The 17,180-nt window shown below is 54.2% G+C and overlaps 2 protein-coding genes across 10 annotated transcripts; both read right to left on the minus strand.

The window, feature by feature from the left end:
- Positions 1 to 1,511: 1,511 nt before the first annotated feature.
- grnb (granulin b) lies at positions 1,512 to 6,511 on the minus strand. Of its 5 annotated transcripts, none has more exons than XM_086016082.1 (15): positions 6,290 to 6,511; positions 5,982 to 6,102; positions 5,858 to 5,893; positions 5,643 to 5,786; positions 5,416 to 5,538; positions 4,985 to 5,095; positions 4,767 to 4,917; positions 4,290 to 4,402; positions 4,083 to 4,203; positions 3,885 to 3,976; positions 3,542 to 3,775; positions 3,238 to 3,471; positions 2,552 to 2,785; positions 2,273 to 2,488; positions 1,512 to 1,830 (listed from the first exon to the last, which is right to left on the minus strand). In XM_086016082.1, the coding sequence occupies exons 2-15, from the start codon at positions 5,991 to 5,993 to the stop codon at positions 1,711 to 1,713; spliced, it is 1,941 nt and encodes a 646-aa protein (XP_085872208.1). In that variant the 5' UTR covers positions 5,994 to 6,102; positions 6,290 to 6,511; the 3' UTR covers positions 1,512 to 1,710. The 5 variants fall into 5 exon arrangements, with proteins under 5 accessions (XP_085872208.1, XP_085872207.1, XP_085872211.1 ...); XM_086016081.1 differs by having other exon boundaries at positions 5,982 to 6,106; XM_086016085.1 differs by having other exon boundaries at positions 6,029 to 6,102; positions 6,290 to 6,510.
- A 962-nt stretch (positions 6,512 to 7,473) lies between these two features.
- On the minus strand, positions 7,474 to 17,168 carry fam171a2b (family with sequence similarity 171 member A2b). Of its 5 annotated transcripts, none has more exons than XM_086017063.1 (9): positions 16,908 to 17,168; positions 16,152 to 16,461; positions 14,695 to 14,922; positions 14,485 to 14,577; positions 13,394 to 13,552; positions 12,974 to 13,153; positions 12,470 to 12,583; positions 11,462 to 11,588; positions 7,474 to 11,382 (listed from the first exon to the last, which is right to left on the minus strand). In XM_086017063.1, the coding sequence occupies exons 2-9, from the start codon at positions 16,234 to 16,236 to the stop codon at positions 9,957 to 9,959; spliced, it is 2,412 nt and encodes an 803-aa protein (XP_085873189.1). In that variant the 5' UTR covers positions 16,237 to 16,461; positions 16,908 to 17,168; the 3' UTR covers positions 7,474 to 9,956. The 5 variants fall into 5 exon arrangements, with proteins under 5 accessions (XP_085873189.1, XP_085873188.1, XP_085873187.1 ...); XM_086017062.1 differs by having other exon boundaries at positions 16,152 to 16,464; XM_086017061.1 differs by having other exon boundaries at positions 16,152 to 16,763.
- Positions 17,169 to 17,180: the final 12 nt, after the last annotated feature.

Raw genomic sequence — 17,180 nt, forward strand, 5'->3', positions numbered from 1 at the left:
TCGCTAGGACGGCTTTTTCACATTCAGTGGTGCCTTGAGATCCAAATTTTTTTTTTTTTTTGAGGGGGTGGGGGGGTGGTCCTGTTGAAAACGTGAGCACACAGCAACAAGGAAGCACAATACATTAGGCACAGTCGCACTTTGTGCCGCCACTTACATAAAACGCATTTCACGTGTTTTTTGGGGTGGGTGGAATCGATTTTCGACCGATTTCCAGACAATTTGAGTGTTTCGAGAGACGTGTGGTCACCGGATGAATTCAATTCCTATCTCAAGGCAGCGCTGCATTATACTGCCCCCCCAGTGGCTAAGGAGCACACACCACAAGGAGGAGCGCAATGTAGAATTGCTGCTGCTGTAAAAAAAAAAACCAAAAAACACTTGCATTTTTTACTTTCTATTTAATTAATAATTGTGTCTTTTATAAAAGTAGAATAGACTAGAGGGCTATTTAATACATTTAAAAACTCAATAATTGTTTTTTTTAGGGGGGGGCTGGAACGCAATAATGGCTGGAACACAAAATGGCATTTTCATTCATTTCAACAGAAAAATGATTTGAGATACCAAAGTTTTTGGAGTTGGGAGTGCAGTCATGGAACAAGTTGAAGTGGTTGACATGCAAGATGCAAGCGAGGTCCGCGTTCAAGTCATCGCGATGATGACAAGCGCAGTGACATCATCGGTTTTCCCATGATGCTATGCTGCCTCACTTGCCGTTTCCGCCACTTACCCGGTGTGGATCCTGCCGGCGGGGTCGACGCGGTTCCTCAGGCAGGTCCGGCACATAAGTTTGGTTGTGCGGGTCCTCCCCGAGCGTCTGGACGTTTCTTTGTGGGTCAAGTGTCATCTCGCCGCTTCCTGCTCCCCACCGACGCTTCTCATTGGCCCAAACAACTATTGACGTGTTCGGCAAACCAGCCCCCCAAGCCCCGGCAACATTCTTGTGTGACACTGACACCTGTGTGTGTGAGTGTGTGTTCTCTCCCTGGCAACATGTAAAGAAGGGCTTGGCGGGGGGGGGCAGCAACGGACCAACGAAGACGCTCAAGCTCTCTCAAACGTCAGCAACTCATTGCTTTGCTCAGCTGTTCAAAGTTCCTCGGCTTCTTCTGGGCACACTGCGCAAGCTAAACTACGCTACGCTAAAATAAGCTAAGCTAAGCTTAAATCAAGTCACCAGACTTCCAACACCAGCTTTCTCTGTTTTGTTCAGATTGGACTCTAACAAACATTTGAGAGGATTTAGTGATTTATTTACAGACACTATTGACAAAAAGGCCACATTTCAGGATGCCGCTAAAATGCACTTTATCCTTTACTGCTTGTCTATTTTTTTTAATATGTATAGTTTTATAATTGATTTAGTGGTGCAACAATTACTCGATTACCGTTGAGAGGCTAAAATTCCAAGGACTTCAACAGTTTTAAAATGACTAATTGGCGTACCGCAGACACCCCAAAGCTGTCTGAAATTGTGGGGAAAACATGCAACGTGTTGAGGCTAAACATCCAAGACCCACATGATTTTATTGAAATTGAACTCATTAAAAACACTTGCGGTTGTTTGTTGAGGTGAAAAGCACAAGCCGATTGGCCAGCAGCGACCATGTGATCAAATCATGTCAAAACTTGTGTACTTCCTTTTGTTGCGCCCGGGGACTTGTCATTGAGGAGGCGGGCTTGCGTGTGCGGCGCACGCGTCAAGCGTCAGACGTCCGGGAGGCGCAAAGGGGCGGCCCGGGCGGGCGGCGCCCGGACGCAGCCGCCACTCGGGTGGCACGAGTAGCGGGCGGGACAACAGTGCTTCATGTCGGCGCAGCAAACCGCCTGTGGACACAAGTGCGCCGTTAGGACACGCCCACAACACACACGCACGCCTCGTGGAGCACGGCCGCCATATTGGATGAGGCAGATCTGCCCAGAGAAGCGGCGCAACTACTGTGCCGCCTTGAGCTCCGAGTCGAAGCCCCTCCATGGCCGAGAGTCCCCCATTGAAATGAATTGAAAGGCTAATAAAGTCTTGACAATAAATATCCCCCCCCCCCCCCCCCCGCCGCCCCGCCCCTCCATAAGTAGAAGTAGCTACAGTTTGAAAGTCTTAAAAGTAGCAGATTAGAAACAGCGAAAGATTTACAACTGCATTCAACTGAAGCTTGTTTACTGTGAATGTTCTCTTCTCATTCAAATATGTCACAACTCCCTTGACATCAAGCGTACAAGAGCTGAGGTTGCAACCACAAAGCAAGGTCAGAGGTCGAGAGTGAAATACCTGGGGAGAGGGGCAGCAGGCCCACTGGGAGGCGGAGCTCCGACAGCACGTCTCTCGCTCGGCACAGGCGAACGCCGCCGCCGCGTCGCACGGAACCGTGGTTTCCGCGCGGACGGCGGCCTCTAGCGCCACCGACGGCTTCTCGCACGTTCCCGTCTCCATGTTGCACGAGTAGCCCTGCGGGCAGCAGTGCTCGCGGTCGGCGCAGCACACGGCCTGCGGGTGCAAAAGCCCGTCAGGCCGTGCTAGCCTTTTCAATGTGACAAGAAGAAAATGCACCTTGACGAGCGGGCAGCAGCCCCACTCTCCGGTGGGCAACTTGCAGCAGGTGGTGCCCGCCGCGCAGCTGCTCTTGTCGTCGCACTTGACGTCGGCCACGGCCGGCGGGCGCGTGGCGGCCGGCGTTTTGGCCAGCCAGGGGATCAGGCGGCGTCCCCGGGAGCACGACGAGCGGTGCGGCTGACACGTGTGCCCGGCGGGGCAGCAGTGGGACCCGTCCTGGCAGCACACCGCCTGAACGCAGCAAGCACACTTCCTGTCACGTCCAAGCGTGTTGGGCATGTTGGGCCGCGTTTGGTGGCACGTTGCAGTGAGTGTTGGCAGCACGATGTCGGGCTTTGTGCCATGTTGAATGTCATGTCCTAGGTGGCACGCTGGGCAACTTGGCTTGTTGGGCCAAGTCGTGCAGCGGGCCTAGCGGTGAGTTGCATGGCATGCCGGCTAGCGTGGCGCGAGGGCGTTTCACTGTGACACGCCGGGTGGCCCGCTGGGCGACGTGGAGTGTTTGCAAACATGGAGCGGCGGGCAATGTCGTGTATCGGCCGGCGTGTTGGGTGGTGATGTGTAATACCGGGCAGCATGGTCTCTCACATTTGCTGGAGTGATGGCCAAGCTGGCATGTTAGGCAGTATGTTGGTCGCGTGGCATGTTGGCCAGCATTGGCGCGTTGTGCAGCGTGAGCTCACCTGCGGCAGCGGGCAGCAGCCCCACTTGCCGGCGCTCTTCATGAAGCAGCAGCTGGCGCCTTTGGGGCAGCTGGTGTGCTCATCGCACGCGTTCGGGCCCGTCGCCACGGCGGCCGTCTTGGCGAGCCAGGGGAGGGGCGGGGTCGCGCCGGAGGCATCGTCGCAGGTCTCCGCCTCCAGGTTGCAGCGCTTCCCATGAGGGCAGCAGTGCGCGCCGTCGTCGCAGCACACGGCCTGGCGGCCACCGCGAGGTTTACGACCCGTGTCGGGGTTTAGTCGTCGCGAACCGGGGCGGCCTCCTCACCTGCTCGAGAGGGCAGCAGGCCCAGTCGCCGACCACGTTCCGGCAGCACGTAGACGTTCCGGGGCACGCCGCTGACTCGTCGCACTTTGTGTTCGGGGGCGAGGCGGCGCGGATGTAGGCCCCGCGGACGGAGGAGGCGGCGGAGCCATTGAGGGGGTGGTCACACGTCCCAGCGGCTAAATTGCACACCGCGCCGCGAGGACAACAGTGAAGGCCGTCGGAGCAGCACGTTGCCTGCCAACGCGCGCAAAACGCCGAAGCGCATGTGCGCGCGCGCAATCAGGGGAGCAATATTCAGTGCGCATGTTCGAAAGACAACTATTTTAACATGCGCCGAACTTACGTCGGGCATGGGGCAGCAGCCGTACTCGCCCGAGCTCGTTTGGCAGCACGTGGTCTCGTCCGGACAGGTCGCCGCCTTGTCGGGGCACTGCACTGAAACACACGTGACAAATGACGCATTACGCGCACAGCAAAAGGCGGCAAAACAGCAAATCCGCTATTTTTCTGCCAGGGCAGTCGCCAGCAGCGCTGAGCTTACCGTCCGCGGGTAGCGTCCGCGGCGAGCGGCCGCTCCCGTCGGCCGGCCGGCAGATGCCACGCTGCAGGTCGCAGACGGTGCGGCTGGGGCAGCAGTGGGCGCCGTCGTCGCAGCACACGGCCTGCAAGAGCGGCACGTTTCAATGGCCGCCTTTCGGAACCGCCCGCGGCGGCGAGCGGGCGCCGTGGCGGCGGCGAAGACACGTACATCCTGGTAGGGGCAGCAGCCGTAGTCGCCGCCGGCCTGCGGGCAGCAGGTGAAGGTGTCGGGGCAGCTGCTCGCCCCGCCGGGACACGTCACCGACGCCACCTTGGCGCCGGCTGCACGGGGACAAACAGAATTTGGTCAGTGTGAGCAGGGTGGGCGTATTTGCCAAGGTTTTCATTCATCGCTTCCAGCCTCCAAAAGCAGCCCGACTATTCTTCAAAGGGATTTTTTGCACTCTTTAATATAAAACATATTGTTAAAAAAAATCGTCACTTCACAGTTTGGCTTCAACGGTTCTGCTCCTTCTGGCGTAGGCACCTTGGCCGCCGTACGGCGCCAACATTCGCGGAGCCAGTCGCAACTCCTCAGTCAGCCTGCGAGTCCTGTTCCAAGGTCTGCCTACACGGGTTGCTGGCGCACAGCTAAGTGACTGCTCCAAACGTCCTCAACTCTCCATGCATTTAGCGCACGCCCTACCTGGAGCATTGACACGAGGCCTGGCAGGAAGTTTGTCCATCAAGGGCTGCCAACCTCGCCAGTCTCTGCCGGCCGACACGCATCTGGAGCGGGAGAGATCGCAGGCGCTTCCCTTGGGACAACAGTGGCGCTTGTCGTCGCAGCACACCGCCTGCGGTAGGAGTCCAACGGTCACCCGCATGCTAACTAGCGAGTGAACGCTCCTGCTAGCGCGTCACCTTGGCCAACGGGCAGCACCCCCACGAGCCGTCGGGAAGCTGGCAGCACGTGGTGGCCTCCGGGCACTCCGAGTGCTGGTCCGGGCACAACACAGCCGACGCTCGCACACTCTGCTCAAGACACAGGCACACACACAAAATCTTATTTTCACCAACGGTAGACCAGCAAATCCAAAGCTCAAAGTTATGCAGGCTTTCAGCGTAGTACCACGGTGTGCCACAACAAGCCAGGGCAGCACTGAGCTCTACTAGAAGTCAGGCAGCAACATGAGCAACAGCTCGGTTTGGAAGCGTTGCTTGTTTGAAGACTTACAATTGCCCAAACACCGATGCTCATTGCCCTCGCCTGTGCATGGCGTTTCCCTGAACTACGTTAGCAGTCAGCCCATGTCGCGGTCATTTCCCGGTACGTGTTCAACTTGCACTCCCACCTGCTCGGGAGGAAGTGACCTCCTCCAGGGAAGAGACAGCGTCCTGTTGCTACATGTGGCGCGCTGCAGGTCACACGCCGTTCCTTCCGGACAACAATGGATGCCGTCCGAACAGCATACTGCCTGCGCCGCCGCCGCCGCCGCCACCGCACGCACGCACGCACGCACATACGCGTAAGACATGGCGACAGAGGTTTGCAGAGGCGTGCGGGCGTGTGAGGACTCACGAGAGGCAAGGGGCAGCAGCCGTAGACTCCCGCCACATCCTTGCAGCACGTGCTTCCATCCTGGCAGGCGCCGCCATCGGGACACACCAGCGACACGCTCGTGCCGAGCAGACCGGACGCCAACACGCACCAGCACACCAGCGCCTGTGCCAAGGAAGTCACAATTGGCTCTCCTGGCCTGACTTCACACGGCGACCAGTCCATCGTTTACCTACCTGTGCCCAGTGACCAGTCCGGGCTCTGAGCCACCTCTGTCACAACGTCAGCATTATGGAACATTATCACTGGTTAATGATTACTTTAAAATGACAATGTGATCAAATGCCACGCATGACTCACTGGTGGCGTCATCGGTGAGTGGCTGACATCACAGGGCGTCGACTTACCATCGTGTGACGGAGGTGGCAGCTGATGACGTCAGTGATGCTAAAAGTCCCACACGCTCATATGTGCTCGTCGACTAGCTTGATTAGAAAACAAAGACAGAGAGAACATTATGATGGTGTCTTCCGAGAAAGATTGTGTACGTCGATCCTCGCCGTCGCGAGACAAAGTGGGAGCCAACGGCGCAAGTTAGCCTAGCATGCTAGGTTGCTAACGGCCGTGCGAGCAAACAAAAGAAGCGTTTGAATGAATTTCTTACTGACCGGCTCGTTGCTCACATCGGAGTCGAAGGGGGTCAACGGGGAGCGGCGACGCGGACAGAAAAAGCACAAAGGCGAATGGTTGTGTTTACTGCGGCGAAAAGATATTTGGCGTGAACTCGACCAAGGTCACATGACTCGGCGGCACGTGACCGTGCCTTTTCGTTCGAGACGAAGAGAACGAGAAAACGATCTTCTCTTCTAATGGAATTTTATGTCGGGTGGCAAGAAACTGTCAGGTGCATTACCGCCATTTACTGGTAAGATGTGTGAACCAGCTTTGCCGATAACCTATTACCCCAGCAGAGAGAAAATATAAATACTGACTATACATAGCCAAGAACAATAACAACTCCAGTAATAATAATAACTAGAGAATGCAATTTCTGGAAAAATTGCGTGTGAAGGCGAAGACGCTGAATAAAAACTGCGTAATGTATGGAAACAGTACAGTATTCTGAAGTTTTTTTTTAGTAGGGATTGTCCGATTTTGTGTTTTACACAAATAAACAATTTTACATATTCAGTACATTTCAAAAGTTCATTAAATCCCCCCCCCAAAAAAGGGTTAATTACTCATTTTAAAAAAATATGAATTTGCCACGTCAAATATTTGTTTCATTGATTTAGTCGAAATAGTAGCATGTAATATAAACTAAACAATTTTGAAGAAACAGTCATGTGATTATTCTATTAACTTATAGAATTCAGTGTGAAAAATAAAACTCAAAATGAGTTATTTTACTAAACCCCATGTTTTTTAAAGAATCTTTTCATCTACTTGCGATCCATCAATGTTTTAATGAAGAAACGTTTTCCCAGGTCCGCTGATAGTGTATTGGTACACACGCCTGAGTTGTGTGCGGGCAGCGTGGGATGGATTCCCGCTCAGTGACAGTGTCAGCCCTGTGACTGGCTGGCGACCAGTTCGGGGTGTAGTCTGCCTTCGCCCATTGACGGCTGGGATAGGCTCCAGCAACTCCCCGCGACCCTATATAGGATAAGCGGTTTGGAAGATGACATGACATGACATGACGTTTTCCCAGCCCAAATATTCCTCTCAACGTAAACCGCAATAACGTATGGTTCTGATGAAGTAATCAAAAGTGTGTGGACACCACGCACATGCTTCATCTGTCATTCTTGTTTGTGTTGTTTCCTTTCACAATGAAGTGTCCACCAGCGAGTTTGTGAGTGAGGGAACACATTTATTTCTACTTTGTACACAAAGGTTACGCTTGTCACGTGATGGAGGCCGGCGTGTGCCTCCTCGCCTTCACAACCACAAGAAGATGTAAAAGTTAACAAGTGCAGTGGTCATTGTGGCTGATCAAAAGTCATCAGCACAAACACAAAACATCACTTGTATGTCATGTCAGCAATACACGTGAAAAGTTTGGATTTTCAACAAGAAGATAAAGACGTTTGTGTAAACTCTGACGACCGGAAGTCAACGTTGTGACCTTTTCAATGGAAATAAACATGCACGTGAAGGTCAAAGATTGGCGGCGGGGAAAAAGGTCGTGCGTGTGGCGTGCGGCGCCGACCGTCCGGCACGGTGGCGCTACACGCTAGAAACCTCCACGCCAGAGAAGAAGGCACTTGGAGGAGGACGCGGCTGGTGCGGGGCGAGACACGACCATTCAAATAAAGGCGCGTCTTAGCTGAGGGGACGTGACCGGTACATTGATTGGCATGCAACCTTTCAAACGTCCAACGTCGCTCGCGCCCTAAATTACGACTTGAATTCCCTCCGTGAGCAATCTCGTAGCTCAATTCTCTGGGAACAGCGCCAATTTGACTCCAAGTGGAAGTCAAGTCCCAAATTGTCTTTGCAACGATATGCGCCACCCACTAGTCTCACCGCGGTATTATTCTCATTACTATCGTCTTGCTGGAATAAGAAGAATGAAGCCGATTCATCCACCCGTTTTTGGCCAGCCATCTCAGGAGGCTGCCGCAGCGCCCACAGCGCTCGACTGAAATCGATCTCAAAGCCCGGCCTCGCATTGCCAACATCACATGACCGAGGCCAGAAAAAACCTGAGGTTAGCAATGCGAGCCCGAGGTCAATTAATTTGACATCAATTTCAGTCGGCAGCAGGGAGGGTACAGGAAAGAAAAAATGGGTTGCATTCTTCATTCTGGGTCAACAAACGCAACATTAATCAGAACATCGTGTTTACACTTGCACAGCACATACAAGATATTCATACCAAGATCATTTTGGACTTGGGTTCCACTTGCACCAACTTTGGACTTTTTCAACTTATGACAAAAGTTTGGCTTTGTGTTGTTAGGCAAAATTGGAGGTACAAGCTTCCGATGCTGGTGAAATGGAAACAAAAAGATGGCGCAAATAGGGTGCCGAGATGCCCTAGCATGCGGGCAAGGAGAGCCACGCCCGCCGACGTAATCTCAGCAATTTACTCAACGGGACAAACAGTCAAACACAAATACAAAAAAACAAAATCTGATAGCCCCCTCCTAAATAACGGCGGGTTCCTGCAAAAACGGGGTAACAGGTCGAATTCCGAATTCCCCCCCCCCAAATTTGCCAATACTGAACGGCGAAAATGGCGCCTTTAATTCTTTTCCATGCAGAACACAAATTTGCAAGACGAGGCAATTGAGTTGGGAGCTTGGTCAAGGTTGCTGCGTCACTCCTCAATTGACCTTTGAGGCCACTTCGGGGGTGGTTCTTGGGTGGCGGTACCGTCACCTATCCAAAGACGAGGAGGCCTCGACAAACACTCCCGACTGACTCGCTGGCGCCTCTTGAGGAAGGAGGTGGTGCGACGAGGCGCTCCGACCACACTTAAGTCACAAGTGCTTGGAAAATGGCTGCTTCTTCTTCAGAGGTTGGCCGGCGTGACCGGCGGTTGGCGTGGTCACTGCGGCAATAAGTGACAGAGGTCAAAGAGTGCACACAGGCCTCGGTGCAAACCTGACCAGCAATCAGGAACTTGCGTGCTTGTGCTTCTTGTGATTGACAGTATGGAAAGCCGACTTGACCAATCCTTCCACACTAGTGCGGCGAACCATCCTTATAGCAGTATGCACTTTGTCCATTTCAATGTCTTACTAGCAACATTTTTTGCCATTACTCGATGACATTTCTCCGTACTATATGTCACAAATGAGGGAAAACTGCACTTGTTGACATCTATGCCCTGCTCGTACTACTTGTGAAGCGCCAGACGTTAACAGGTCGAATTTTATAATGGCACTCGTACCGCGAGTAGCACGCAACTGTCAACTTGTGCACTCTTTTACCTCCGTAGTAAGCGGCAGTCGTTTGACTCGTTGCGCCTAGTCATTGTCCGAGTGCACACAGACCTCATACAGTCGTGGAAAAAGCTAGCACCAGTAGCGCTAGTAGCACGCAGTTGTCAACAGTTTTACCCCCGAAGTAACACGCAGTTGTTTAACTAGTGAGCACTAGTATGTCACCAAGGACCGGGAGGCTAAAGTGGGCAAAAAAGGGCGCCCTCGGCGTTCTACTAGTGCGCCCTACTTGTTCTACTATTGTGCCATAGAGTAGTGGACGGCAGTAGCGGAAAAGGATCACTCGTAAGATGTAACGGTTGCAACTAGTGCGATAGAATAAGAATGAAGGGAGTCAAGGCCGGAAGCGCTTTCCACGTCGGGAAGGCCAGCCGCAGGTTTTTCACTTCCTGGGATGGAAGACCATGAGCGGCCTGTCCTCGATCTTCTGCCAGGGACTCTTCCGGTTCTCCTCCTTGTCGTCGGGGTCGTCGTCGGGGCTGGTCATGGAGTCGCGGCGGTTCTCGCGGCCTTTGCGGGGGACGGCCGATGCGCGGGCGGAGGGCCCCTGGTCCAGAAGCGGCGTCAGGGAATTCTCCTCGGGGGACACTGGGCGGCCCTCGCCGCCGCCGCCGTTGCCGCCGGGATCGACGAGGTCGGGGTAAGCCAGCTTGGAGTAGCTTTTGCCCGCCCCGCCGTGCCCCTTGCGATGGGCCGTCTCCCAGCGTTCGTCTTTTGCCTTGCGACCGCCGCTGCCGCCGCTCTTGCGCTGGTGAGCCTCCAGAGGCGGTGCCAGGTTGGCGTCTCTCGGGGAGCTCCCGGGCCCGCCGCCGAATCCGCCGCCGCTCAGGTCGTTGCCGGCGTCGATGTAGGAGTGGCGCACGTGGGCGTTGGCGCGGCCGTCCAAAGAGATGAACCAGGCCCGCGGGTGCTGCTTGACGCCCAGCTCCAGAAGCTTCTTCTCGGTCAGGGCCTGCAGTTCTCCGTTCATCTGGGCCATGGTGGAGTCGTTGAAGAGCACCGGGATGGTGACGGCTCCGCCGGACGAGTCGGACGTCCAGCCGGGGTCCTCCGGCTGGTCCCCGCGGGGGCTGCCCTGCTGCTGTTGCTGCTGCTGCTGCTGCTGCTGCTGGGCTCCCCCCATCTGGCCGCCGCCGTCTTTGTCGCCCTCCTTCGGCTCTTTGCCGTCCTTGGCGGCGAAGTCGGAGGGCAGACGCATGTAGTGGGCGGGGATGACCAGGGTGGGCACCATGCTGCGGTACATGTTCTCTTTCATCTGGTCGATGGAGCTGCAGAAGATGATCTGGCCCGGTTGGGTGTTGAGGGAGGTGGGTCGGGCCAGGCCGTCGGCCGCCGCCGCCGAGTATTCCGGCGGTTTGTCGGGCTGGCTCGGCACATAGCCTTGAAAGCGCGGCGGCGACGGCGGGTCGGACGAGTAGCCGCGGTTGTCGTTGGCACTGTGGTGCCGGTGATAGTCGGACTCGCCGCCTTCCATGGGAGCGTAGCCCCTGTCGTAGTCTTCGTGCAGCAGCGGGTTGTCCAGGTTGTTGGTGTCGGTGGCTCGCGTCGCCTTCATGGCGAAGCTTTCGCCGCGCTGGGAACCCGAAGCGTTTGTCCCCATGGCGTGTCGCAGCTTGTGCGCGGCCACGTGCTTGGGTAGGTCCCGGGAGGGGGACGGGTCCGACTTGTGGTCGGGCGGCCCCGTCTCGGCGTGGCCGCCACATATCAGATTGAGGCGTGACGTGGACGTGCCTTGGTCCCGCTTGGCGCCGTTGGCATTGGACGGGAGCGGCTTCCCGAGCTGCCGACGAGGTTTCAAACACCTCCGCCTGCGAGCGAGCACACGCCGACAACACAATTGGATTCAAGTCAACTCAAAAGTCCTGTTTGGCTCCGCACGGGCCGCACCTGCAGTAGTAGAGCAGAACGCAGAGCAGGATGAGAACCAGCAGAGCCAAAGAGCCCAGGATGGCCAGCAGGAACAGGGTGTGGTAGGCGGTGATGTCCCTCAGGCCCGGGTGGCTCAGGCCCAGTCCTGCGGCCGCAACCGACAAAGGTCAACACGCACCGGCGGTGGCAAGTAAACAAAAACAAACATTCGTCCCTCGCCATACCGCGATTCACTTCATTGGTCTCACTGGATGGCAGACTTTGAAATCGTGCACATTGCATTTGGCGTTGAAGGTTTTTCACTCTATTCCGGGATTTTGCAGCGATTATCTCTCAACGTTACTGCGGGCTCACGCCAGACAGAGCACGTCTCCGGGCTTACGCAACTGAACGCGGACGCTAATGTAAACATCATTCGCTAATCTCAGGTAGTCTCGCGGCGCTAGTTAGACGGGACTGGAATCTCGCCGCGGGTGGTGGAGGGGGAAACACAGATTCACCGTCGCTGCCGGGAACTTTCAATTGAACAAACGCAAAGAAAATAACGCCATGACATCAGCACATTCATACGCTAGCTGCACGGGCACAATGCCCAGACCGGCTAACGGTTAGCCAGGTGACATTCAGCCCTCTGACATCCCTGTCACTCACCGAGCCGGGCCCCGCCTTTTAAAGCCACACACATTCAGTGTGTGACAGATACAGTGTAAAAGGTGAGTGTAGCGACTATTAGGCGGACAAAAAATAATACCTGCACTTCACACGCGTATTTTGTTTTGGTATTGCGCCAAATCATATTGTACACCATTACTCAAATAATCGATGGGATGCTCGGTAGCATAATCAATTCGTACAATACTCGATAGGCCCAGCCCTAATAGCAAGCGGTAAACTCAACTCAACTCAATTTTTTGAAAGAGCACTAGAAGAAAAACCTGGTTAAGCACGAGTACTTTCGCCACCCTGAGGAAAACCAAGAAGGTTGCGCAAGTGTTGAGGTTCCTTTGGAGGTGCGCGACGCCTTACCCGAGGAGGCGGGGAAGGCGGCCAGCCAGTAGCCCGTCTGAGGGAGCACGGCCTTCCACACAAAGTGCGAGCCTTCCTTCTGGATGTAGCCCGTACCGTTGCGAAGCCACAGCCCTGTGCCGCACACACGCACCGTCAGCACTTTTGCACAACAGCAACATGGGAGCAATCTTCATCATCATCATCAAAGAACGCAAGCCATGTACAAGTGGCGTGCAAATGCTAAAGACTTCCACGGCTGATTCCAGCGGAAAGGCTGCTCAGTGTGAGACTGAATTGGGACATTTTACTTTTGTTCTCTCCGTCTTTTCATGTGTCCATTCATTTGGGAGTTTGCTATGGAAAATGTTTTTTTTTTTTTTTAGGTGTAGAAATGGCTCCGAGAGATCCTGAATTTTGCGACTATTTGAATGTCGGAATGGTCGTGATGCAATATTCAACTTGAGTGGCGTGCGTCTGATGAGGCGCAACGTTTGTATTCGATTGGAGGCAAAGCTTGCTTACCCGTGTGCTGCTGATACATCCACGTGGGCACGCTGGTGGCCATCCTGTTGCGCGTGTCGGACGGAAGCGGCACGGAAATGCGGATGGAGTCCCAAACGGGCACGGGGCGGCCGTCTTTGTCCCGGAGCTCCACGCCGACGAGCGCCAAGGGCGTCAAGTCGCTCCAACCCGAGTCTGCGCCTGAACACACAAGCAACACAAGCTTTTTTTTTTTTACTGACGCCCGCCGGCACCTTCGTCAAGTCCCGCTTTCAACGGCGAGCCGTAGAAGAGGCTCTCGTCTGTCAAATTCAGCTTTGCTCAACGCCGGAATGACCAACGGACGGCAGTAGGCGGCGGCATTGCAGCACTTGGGACTTGAGATCAGCACAACTTTTGAGTAGAGGACAAAGATTCGGGGCGGGCGCGGTTTTCTCGGACCTGAGCCGTTGGTCTCGCGGCCCAGCAGGAAGGGGAAGCCGCCCATCTCGTCCTGAGTCCTGGCGGCGGTCAGCGAGGCCGCCAGCGCCGTCCCGTTGGTGTCGGGCGGCAGGCGCAGCGACTTCCGTGGAAATTGCACCGTGGGACGCTCGCCGCCACCTGCCCGGTCACAAAGCGTACTCAGTCAACATGGCGCCGCCGCCAAGTGTTTACCGAGCTGGTAACCCAATTTACTCCGATATCAAATCAACTTTCATTTGAAATGCAACGGTTTATGTAGGTGCCAGAAGATGGTGTCAAGGCACTACTTTTGTCTTAATGGAGCTCATTATTGTTATTTTTTATTTCTCATTTCATCATTTTACAGTGGTACCAAGATGCCAAAAGGTAGCACCAAAACAATATCTTTATTGCTTTAGCCTCAGCACAGAAATAGCAAAAGTTACCGTATTTTCCGGACTAGAAGCGGCAACTTTGTTTTGAACCATGCGGCTTAGAGTCCGGTGCAGCTTTTCTGTGGATTTTTCTTCCACCACTAGGGGTGCTCTAACCGGAATTACAATACAATACAATTGGCATTAACAGGGTCTGACTCCAGGTGGAGGAGTTCAACAGACAAGGGCGCTGAATTATGAATGCACGAGGTTATGAATTAGCTGGTATGCGGACGTTCAGCTGACAAACTGGGGTGGCAGGCGGGCACTGAAATGAAAATAAGTACGCCTTATCTTCTCTTGGATCTGTTCCACTTTAATCAGCAAAGTTGCTGCCTCGTTGAAAGGCACTGTTTGGAAAATCTAATCCGTTCGGGTACATACAACTACATTTACAGTTCAACATCGTTCCGTAAATATCTCATTTTTCAACATACATAAGTGCGGCTTATATATGTTTTTTCATTATTTTTTTAGAGTGGGTGCGGCTTATATAAAGGTGCGACTTAGCCACCCCCCCAAAAAAGTCCGCTTCAAGCTGAATCTGAAAGTTACAAAGATGCAAGTTTTCCTGTCCTTCCCCCCAAAGAACAACACAACTTGTGACATTTTCAAACAATGACCAAAGTTCACGCAGCAAAAATGTTTCTTTTTTACCTGGCGAGCCGGACAGAACCAGAAGGACGTCGTCGTACAGAATCAGCGTACCGGGTCGATGAACCAGAAGGTACAAACTGACTGAGGCGTACACTGACAGAGCAGGAGGAGAAGAAGAAGGAGAAGAAGAAGAAGAAGGAAGAGAAGAAGAAGACAAGCGTAAACGCGTGGCGGGCGCGAGCAAAGTGTGAGGGGGCGGACCGGTCTTACGGGGCGGGCGGCCCGAGAACCAGGGTACCGAGTTGGTGACGTAGTTGGCTTTGGCGGCACTGATGATGACCCAGCTAGCGGCCCGGTAGCCAAAGTCCACCCTCACCGAGCCGTCTGCGCCGGCGCGAGCCGTCGCCAACACGCTCTGGTTGCCGTGAACCTCCACCAGGGCGTCGGCCAGCGGTGACAAGTCGCTGTTGTCGAACACCTGGACTTTGATTTGGACCTCTGCGGCATAACACGCACACACACACGTGACAATCATGTTAGCATGGAAAGAAATGCCGCTCTTCCAGGTTTCTTAGCTTCATGTGAGGTTTGAAATGTTAGCATCGACATGTTATCCTCTGTTAGTTAGTTTCTACTTGATAGCTTTATGGTGGCTTCAACAAGTTTGTGTCACGTTAGCTTTCAAATGTTAGCACCAACATGTATCCTCTTATGTTAGCTTTGTCATTTTAGCTTCATGCCAGGGTTAGGGTGAATTAGGGTTATTGTTCATGTTAGCTTCGCTATGAATAGCATTGGTATTAGCACGGCTAAAAATGCATTCGCAGAAAATTGTTTGTGACTTGTCTTGCTGGCGGTGTTGCCATGGTTACCAACGGCCTTTCTAAAGAACTCCAACCACAATGACCCCCCCCACACCCACACAAACTCCTGAGAGATGCGTGCTGATGGAATCAATGCACGTGATGTGAGCGCTTACGTGTGTTGCCTTTGGATGTGCTGTGTGTGTTGTCTTTGTGTGTAGTGACTGTGTGTGTAAGTTCTGTTGTGTGTTGTCTTTGTGCGTATTCTTGGTGTTGCATGTTTGTGTTGTTTGTGTGTGCATGTTCTGTACATGTGTGCCCATGTTGCAATTTGTGTGTTGTATGTGCATGAGTGTGTGTCTGCATTTGGATGTTGATGTTGCTGTAAATTTGGGTGCGAGTGCATGTGTGTGTTTGTGCATGGTGTTGCCTGTTTTGTCTACGTGTGTGTGCGCGCTTTGTGTACGTGTGAGTGTGTGTGCGTGTGTTTTGTAACGTGTGTTTTGAATGTGTGTTTATGTGCACGTGTTCCCGGCTTTGTGTGTGCCGTGTTGAATGCTTTGTGTGTATGTGTTAAATCGTTGTGACGTCACGAAACATCGCCCGCCATTTTAGCCTCGCTCCTATTTTGGTCTTTGTGCATCTGTGCGCGTGCACGTCAGAACGCAACCCAGCGACACGATGACGTCATGGCCTCACAAGCACGAGCACAACATGAGACTGACTACGACGAAGATGATGACAATGAGTACATTTGCGTAAAAGCACACAAAGATCCCACCCGCGGGCACGATGGCCCCTACGCGTGCACGTGAAGCTAGCTCACATGACGCCGATGAAGCCGAAGATGAGGGTGACAAGCCGAAGCCTCGCTGGTGCTTGCGACCACTCCCATGGCACGAAGCGCGCGAGGCGAGAGCTTACCAAAATGCTCGTGCACGGACTTGGCCTCCCGCAACGCGCACACGCACGCCAAGACGAGCACACGAAACATGCGCACGGCCGCCATCGCCACAGCTACATGTCATGACGGACGGGCTGGACTGGGTGGTTGCCGCCTCGGTCCCACTCCGGGGCTCCCGATGGTCGTTGTCCTGGTTCGCGTCTGGGCCGCGCCGTGATGCTGCAGGGCGCGCGCGCACGCACACTGGCGCGCCTCTTGTTTGTGGATGGCAGCGGGAGGGGAGGGGAGGGCCGGCATTAGGCGCCCTCTGCTGGTCGCCGCGGGAACTTCCTGCTGGTGAACCGGACACGCACGCGCACGCCCACAAAACACAACTAACTAAAACGTGACGGTCGGACACGCTCACAAAAACACGCAAGCACACACACACGCGCGTCCACACTTGCACACTAAACGCAGAAAGAAACGTAGTCAAACACATACAATAATCACACGTACGAAAGCAGACACGATGCTCCCAAACGGCCAGTATCAAACACACACAAATTGATGCGTCGGCCGATTGCTCAAAGCAGCTGAACGCGACCAAATCCTCCGACTCGCAGCGTCTGGACGACATGAAAGTCGCTGAGCTGCAGGCAGGTCAAGAAAAGACGTTGGTCCTCCTCGCAACTGACCGAGACAGCAAGTCAAAGAGGTTTTGGGGGGGCCGGAGGGCCCATTCCGGCGATTCTTGCATGCAACAATTGACCAGAGAGGCCGGCGGGACGTCTTACCGGCAACACGAACAAACGGCGCATCGTCCTGTCCGCACTTCCATCTTGCTGCATGTCAACTTCCTGTGTGAGGCCCCTAAACGTCCTGGCCGCAGGCAGGCCACCACTTCCTGTCTCAGGGTCGCAGCTTCCTGTCCACCCACCGGCCCAAAGCAAACGTCCTCCCCAAATGCGGTTGTCCCGTGGGAGCAGGCCGGGAGAGGAGAAGTTTGCGGGCGGGGGCCGACACCAAGGAGGACTTTCACCCGATCCCCCGAAAGCGACTGCTGCTCA

The sequence above is a fragment of the Filicampus tigris genome, chromosome 19 (genome assembly GCF_054856515.1).
Source record: "Filicampus tigris isolate MCC_2025a chromosome 19, RoL_Ftig_1.0, whole genome shotgun sequence".
NCBI lineage: Eukaryota > Metazoa > Chordata > Actinopteri > Syngnathiformes > Syngnathidae > Filicampus > Filicampus tigris.

What these genes read in the sequence shown, in the direction of transcription:
- grnb (XM_086016082.1), bottom strand. An exon ending in GGACTGGTCACTGGGCACAG is followed by an intron (nt 5,787 to 5,857) that starts GTAGGTAAACGA and finishes TCCTTGGCACAG; the next exon opens with GCGCTGGTGTGCTGGTGCGT. An exon ending in GCTGCTGCCCGCTGCCGCAG is followed by an intron (nt 2,786 to 3,237) that starts GTGAGCTCACGC and finishes TGCTGCGTTCAG; the next exon opens with GCGGTGTGCTGCCAGGACGG.
- fam171a2b (XM_086017063.1), bottom strand. Translation starts at nt 16,236, where the DNA reads ATGGCGGCCGTGCGCATGTTTCGTGTGCTCGTCTTGGCGTGCGTGTGC. An exon ending in GGTTCTGTCCGGCTCGCCAG is followed by an intron (nt 13,553 to 14,484) that starts GTAAAAAAGAAA and finishes GTGACCGGGCAG; the next exon opens with GTGGCGGCGAGCGTCCCACG. An exon ending in GTTCTGCTCTACTACTGCAG is followed by an intron (nt 11,383 to 11,461) that starts GTGCGGCCCGTG and finishes GCTCGCTCGCAG; the next exon opens with GCGGAGGTGTTTGAAACCTC.